The sequence below is a fragment of the Macrobrachium rosenbergii genome, chromosome 51, assembly GCF_040412425.1.
Source record: "Macrobrachium rosenbergii isolate ZJJX-2024 chromosome 51, ASM4041242v1, whole genome shotgun sequence".
Classification (NCBI taxonomy): Eukaryota; Metazoa; Arthropoda; class Malacostraca; order Decapoda; family Palaemonidae; genus Macrobrachium; species Macrobrachium rosenbergii.
In genome coordinates, this window is record NC_089791.1 from 31,629,208 (window position 1) to 31,636,543 (window position 7,336).

Here is a 7,336-nt window from a genome sequence, read left to right on the forward strand (position 1 = left end):
TACTTTGATGAGCTAGACTATTGTAAAGATGAAAAGTTGTCAAACATATCCAAAACAGCAGATTAGGAAAAAATTTGTTGCAGAATACTATAAAGAAACATTATGCCAAGGATATTCAAATGGCCTGAATTGGACTTTCATGATGAGTCAGAAGACATTCATGACTGTCTATACTCATTGTAGGGATCTAGCATGTCTGCCATTTATAGAATTCTTGTCAATTAATAAGCACGTAACGTAAATCAAAACTGTAAACTGAAAATGTGTGGCTGCCACATGAAGTCCTTCTGTTGAAGGAAAAAAAGAATTAAAGCTTACAACATTATTACTTTCTTGTCCAGCAAACAGTAATACCAAGAGGAGATATAAATTTCATTTGGCAGCCATGTTAAGAATGCGAGAAAGTTAATCTATCTTTTCCTAACTGATCTATTTCTGGACTTTACATTACTACCATCTGTTACTTCTTTGGGAGCTTGAATTTCAAGTCATTGGGCCCTGTGGGCTTGTTCCATATGAATAGGGTTCAACTTCTGAATAATAATAATAATTATTAATATATAACTTTCCACAAATCAGAGTAAAGAAGAAACTGGAAGAGCCGTTGCAAGGGTTTGAATTCTCGATTACTACTACTACTGTTACAAATGTCATTTCGCCGAAGTTAACAACATAACTATAATGTCCTGTTAATTTGAGGCCAACGGAAGATTTTGAGAATGATTTTGCAGGCGATAATTTTGGAAAAGCTAATTTCGAGTGGCAAAACCACGGGAGTGGAGCTTTGTACCTGTGACAAATGACGAGTGTCCTTAAAAGCGTTTCTGGGGAATTTGTGGAGATCGTTGCATTGGCCCGGGCTAGTCTGTGCCAGGATTCGAACCGAAGGTGAGTCATTATACTGCTGAGTAGCCTGAGGTTAGGCTAGGAGCGGATTGAGAGAGAGAGAGAGAGAGAGAGAGAAAGTGCTATCTCAGCTTGGCCTCAATTTCATATATATATATATATATATATATATATATATATATATATATATATATATATATATATATATATATATATATATATATATATATACTATATAATATACATATATATAATATATATATCTACCATATTTTATATAATATATACAGTATATATATATAAATATATCCTGTGGGCATTACTGTACTTGGGGTTCTTTGCAGTGTCCCTTCGGCCCCTAGCTGCAACCCCTTTCGTTCCTTTTACTGTACCTCTGTTTGTATTTTCTTTCTTCCCTTTTACTTTCCACCTTCTCTTAACAATTGTTTCGTAGTGTAACTGCGAGGTTTTCCTCCTGCTATACCTTTCTAACGTTCTTACTGTCAATTTCCATTTCAGCGCTGATTGACCTCATAGGTCTCAGTGCTTGGCTTTTGGCCTAAACTCTATATTTTATTCCACTAACCACTACACCAGCGACACTTTTATTTTATTTTTACAATTTTTAGCCAAAAAAATTGATGTTTAGGCCTATTCACCCCCAATTTTATAGTTACCTTATGTATTGATATTGGTCTGGTCGTATCAGTTTCCAAGGTATGGCGTTAACCTGTAAGGCGAGTTAAACGCAGCTTAGGTTAGGGGGTTCCTGTGGGGCAATCCCCTCTGGCAGATAAGGGCACGACTTCTGAGGTAAGATTAGGTAAAGGTAAATACTAGGCAAGTCTTATTCCCTCTGAAATGCACACTACAGTTAAGGGGCAGCCTTGGCCAGACCACATGACCCGCCTGTCTACACTGGCTCCGTGTATGGTATAACTTCATAACGATTGTAACCAGTCCACGTTGTTTTTTTTACATTTTCAATTTGCCGACAGCATTCCAAACTTCTCCCACTCCTCCTACAATGATGTGAAGAATCTATATTCAGACCAAAGAAATTTTACAGGATTATAATCATTAGTATTTTTGCTCTTGGCATATAGCCTCCATTGAGATGTGAAAAACCTCAGTCGTAATGTTCCAAAATAAATGAAAAATTCGCTTAGAACTTGAGAGGTACATTATCTTGAACCCATATTTTTGGCAATCACACATGAAAATTGATATGTAATGGTGATAATTACTTTATAATTTGTCATTTTTAATATTTCTAGGTTAGGCTAGTGTAAGATGGGGACAGTTCTTCAGCTCTGTGAAAGTTGAGGAAAGATAACTTTCTGTGGTTTTCATAGATTAGGACAAGGAAAAATCAGGCAAAATAAGGGAAGATTTTGCCTCCCAATGCTATACAGCTTCTACAGTGTGTTAGATTAGATTTCCATGTTTAATACTCTCGCTAATCTGTGTGCTAAATGCAAAGCTATGAGGTGTGTAGTCACAGCATGTTTAGATTAGATATTGCTGAATACATATTGTACTATATGTTAAGTTTATTTTTAATTTTCTTATCTGTTTCCACATGTGACATTCTTTTCCATGAAAGCTTGTTTTGCTAGTTCATGGTAATTTGGTATGATCTATAAGAATGTATGCTTATTGCAACTAAATATAATCAAACAGTAGTTAAGACTGCTATGTTTGTGTGCTATGAGGAATTATTATAGAAACTTCATACTTTCACATCATTTAATGTTTGTCTGCCATTTTGGTTGATAATAATGGCTAATATTTGTTTATTGATTTCCACAGATGGACTTTGACTCAGGGTCATCTGTGCTGTTTGTCGGGGAGGGTGACTTCTCTTTCACTGAAGCATTAAGCAGTCGTAACAAACTTGCGAGCGATGTGACACTCGTTGCTACATGTTTCCGCGAAGATGTCACAGAAAGAGCCAGTGCGAATATTACGAAACTGAGGGAAAGAGGTAAGTAAAGTTCTTTCGATCTTTAAGAGCCTCTCTCTCCTCTCTCTCTCTCTCTCTCTCTCTCTCTGAGACATCAGCAGAAAGCAGGAATGAATTTGCTTCTTGCTTAAATATTCGGAGATCAGAAGATTCGAGAACCGCACTAGCCAAACTATTCCACATTTTAGTTGTAGGCAAGATAAAGCTCATAGCTGAGTGGGGTTAAACCTGATGCTAGTTAACTTTATTGCTGACTCCTCACAAGGGTGGTGTAAATAAAAATCATAATAATTTAATATTTTGCTTATTGATGCTTCCATGTTAATTTTTTATTCAGAGCTTTGCTGCTGGAAAAATTCACCAATTATTATGTAACATTCCCTTTCTTTTAATACATTTGGTTAACATTTTATTTTTGTTTCAGGGATTGAAGTGGTTTTAGGTGTGGATGCAACCAAACTTCACACTCATGGAACCTTGAAAAGTCAGAAGTTCTCCCACATAGTCTTCAATTTTCCACACGTTGGGGGGAAAATGAAGATCCACCTGAATCGAACTTTGCTAGAGGATTTTTTTGCAAGTTCCAGTCGCATGCTTACTGATGGCGGCAAGATCATAGTGACACTGTGCTCTGGGCAAGGAGGAATACCACTGGATCCAGAGAAGAGGAGGTGGGACGACACTTGGCAAGTGGTTCTCATGGCATCACGTGCCGATCTAGTTCTGAAAAGAGTTTTCAAATTTGATGCCTCACGTTACAATGGTTACTCAGCCACCGGTTATCGGTCTTTGGAAAAGGGGTTTGATCACTCCAGAGCCATCACGTATGTGTTTGAGAGAGGTCCAGGCTCGTTAAACTGTTTCCAGTGTGATCCTTTGCGCACAGAAAATGTGACGCTCTATAATGGACAGTGTATGAATATTCCATATTTTATGTTTGCTCAGATACAAAGAAAAGTTTGTTCGGATTTGAGCACAGTTCCTGGTCAGCTTTGTTCTCTTATTCAAAAACAGTTATCTAGAACTTTGATGTCACAATTTAAGGATTATATATTAGTGAATGAAAATACAGAATTCATGAATATATTACAACATTACAGTAGATTTTCATTAACTCCGGGTGGTAAACTTGTATATGCGTATCCTCTACATATTTTAAAAAAGTCACCATTCTCAGTAGACACTTACTTACTAATTATGTATAGGAAGAAATACCTTGATATTGAAACCATATTTTTGGAAAACACTACATTAGAAATAAGGAACCTTAGTAAATCTTTTCACTCATACAACAAAACCCTAATATGGAAAGACATCATTTGTGGTTCGTATTCAGTGTCTGTTACTGATTCTAACCCCTCGGAGTCGTCACAATCAGAATCTACGGATGACTTGTCCATGTGTGCCATAGATCTTGAGCGGTTAGCAGAATTTTGTTTGGACATTGATAGAAATGAATTTTGGGCCCATGGACATCACATTATTGCTGATCGTCATTGCATTACTTATTCACCAAGCAGTCTTTTTCCCATGGAGTATGTCTATGACCTTAGCTTTTGGCAATGTAAGGTGGAAACAAGGAAAGATCAGCCATCCATCGGAGAAACTGAGTTGCCACCAACAGGCCTGAGGGACTGCAAAATCACTCTCGATCTTGATTCTGTTGGTACCATTATTGTCAATGTTGCACAGGACTTGCTTATCGATTATAAGTTATTAAGTACTTACGTGCATCCGAGAAATGGGCGAAGGAGCTTTACGTACAGGATGAGGTACAAAAGTTTCTTTCAGCCTCTGTCTGACTGCAAAGCCAAACAGATCCATGCAAACGCCGGGTTAATGTTAGAAGAAAGATTGGGAGTGGAGATACGATGAAACATTTTTGCATGTGACGCATTCCCATGCATGTTTTGTGAATGATCATATAGTGCAAAAGTAAGGCATATCAGGTGTTTGCAAAAGAGTTGTGCAGCTTGCATGAAAAGGGTTATTAAGTTGATGTTTTATGAGGTTGCAGTATTAAACAGCAGCAAGCATATTATCAATATCATTACCAAGTAGCATATTCAGACCACTGAGCCAAAGTTTCTAAACTTTGACAACAGCTCAGCAATGAAAATATAGTTAGAATTCTAAAGACAACATCTTCTGACAGAAGACATTAGAAAGGGATATACATATTCTTGAAAAGTAAAATTTCACTGGTAAATGTTCCATTTAGGACTTTGCCCTCCTGTGGGACACTGAATGAAAATTAATGTTGAGATGGTTCTAACTTTTGTTCCCCTCAGGGTGTGCCCGAGCAGGATGTTACTGGAAGCTCTTGAGCAAGAAGAGATGAAAGCTTAGTGCATTAAACTATAACCCCATTTTTGTAAAAACCTAAGAGAAATTGGAAGGAAGAGCAGGAGCCTCTGCAGTGCACTACAGGAATACCTGTAAAATACTAGGTTCTTTTGTTGCAAACCTTAAGCATCAGCTTCAATAGTTTCTGTCATGCTTTTCATACATTCCTTTCAGTTTCTTTCCACGGAGTTGCCTTGCCTCTGCAACTTTGACTCGGATTTCACCTTCAATTTTGAATGTACAGTAATCCCTTGGGTCATTCCTTTAAGTCGAGAAATATGGCCTTGAGGTCTGGTTAAACTGTATCACTAATAACAATCACCACCTTTGACACTGATAATCAGCCAGGCCCAAAACTTGTGTTACTACTGTATACAACAACTACCATTGTCTGGTAGGTTCTACCATTGTTACTTCCAGCCCTTCAACCACAAATGCTCTCAGCAAGAAGATATCAGGATGGACAACACTCCCTCATAATCTGAAAAAGGGGAGGTTTATTCTTCTCCTCCTTCCAATTCCCCGCACCCTCCCTGACGGCAGCGTCAATGAACTTGGTAATATTGGTGCCAGATGTTGTAAGAAATCAGTCAGTCCTCTCTCCTAGCAAGCATTTGAGATGCATAAAACAAGACCAAGACCTCTACATGACCTAGTCTGGTGTAGGAAGAGTAAAAGTAGAATTTTTCGTTTACAGCTGGCCTTTTTAGGGCCAAGACTGTCTATCCGAGATACCGTTCCCTTAACTACGTGCAAGGAAGAACAGTTGAGTGTCAAAGGTGCAGTGGCCTTAGAAGCCTTATGCAACCACAGTGGAATTGATGGCATTTTTTATAGCAACAGACATCTGCATCACAGGACATCACTGATTGAGTTCTACAGCGTTTGCAGATAGGACGTCATAAATCCAGGTATTCCAGTAGGGTAGAGTAGGATTCTGTTATTTTTTTTCAATAGTAACCTGTATTTGCACAAAAATAGTACTAGGTACCTGTAATGTAGGTTGCACTTGTAGGTGTAAATCTGTTTTGTAATATCATTACTCAGTGTATTATTGTAAATGGATAGTTCTACAAGTTCTTTTATACAAAATTTATATTTTTATTGTTATATGAGAATATATTGAGCAAATTATTATAAATTAAGATGTTACATTGATAAGATGATAATGTGCAATATACTGTAAGCAAACTACTTGACTTGAAGGACATAGTGTTCTTTGTAACAACAGGATTTTGAGAATTAAAAATAAAGTCATGGACAATCCTGACTCAATGTAAGAACAGTATACAGAATGCGCTGTAAAGTGTATTCTCAGTATTTGTGATCAGTATTGTACATAAAGTGTATTCAGAGCATTTGTAAGAATCATTGTTAATGTCTCTTGATTACAGTGCAGTGCCTTGTATGTGTATTCATATAAAATACAAATTTCATTTCATTGTTGTTATTATTATTAATGTTACAGGAATCAACACAGTCACACATGCAACATAAAGGAATGCCCACCTCACAGTGGGATTGAACTATTTCCCTCATATTCACTCAGAAGGGGTTAGGTTGGGTAAAACGTACTGATTTTTAAGGTGTGCAACTTCTCCAGGTAAACCCTTAGTTACTGTGAAAGTACATAGGTTCCAGTTATGATCTCATCTGGCAGCACTAACCTAGCTCTGTGCTCAGCCCCTAGCGTGAGAGCCCTATGTTTGATCCTGATGTGAGGTATGAATTTATTGTTAGTGTTGTTATTATTACAAGCGAAGCCACAATGCACCACTAATTGGAAAAGTAGAATGCAGACTCCAGTTGGGAGAGCTGTCCAGCATAGAATATAACAAAGTAAAAAAATGTGACGTGACACACACTTTTGATTGATTTTTTAGATTTATCAGGCGTATTATAACTCTCAATTCTCCACTTTCCCTGTAAAGGGGTAGTGCCCTCAATGCACCTCACGTGGTGCACTGTAAGCTTTACTGAAGGTTTCTTTGCAGCATCCCTTCGGCCTCTAGCTGCAACGCCTTTCAGTCCTTTTACTGAACCCCTGCTCATATTCTCTTTCTTCCATCTTACGTTCCACCCTCTCTTAACAATTGATTCATAGTGCAGCTGCGAGGTTTTCCTCCTGTTACGCCTTTCAAAACTTTCTACTCTCAATTTCCGTTTCAGCGCTGAATG

At 37.7% G+C, this 7,336-nt stretch overlaps 1 protein-coding gene across 1 annotated transcript; it reads left to right on the forward strand.

Annotated features, from left to right (window-relative positions):
• The first annotated feature begins 621 nt into the window (after window positions 1–621).
• LOC136833284 (uncharacterized) lies at window positions 622–6,601 on the forward strand. The gene is made up of 3 exons (XM_067095224.1): window positions 622–888; window positions 2,659–2,833; window positions 3,237–6,601. Exons 2-3 carry the CDS (start codon window positions 2,659–2,661, stop codon window positions 4,685–4,687), a joined length of 1,626 nt encoding a protein of 541 aa, XP_066951325.1. The 5' UTR covers window positions 622–888; the 3' UTR covers window positions 4,688–6,601.
• Window positions 6,602–7,336: the final 735 nt, after the last annotated feature.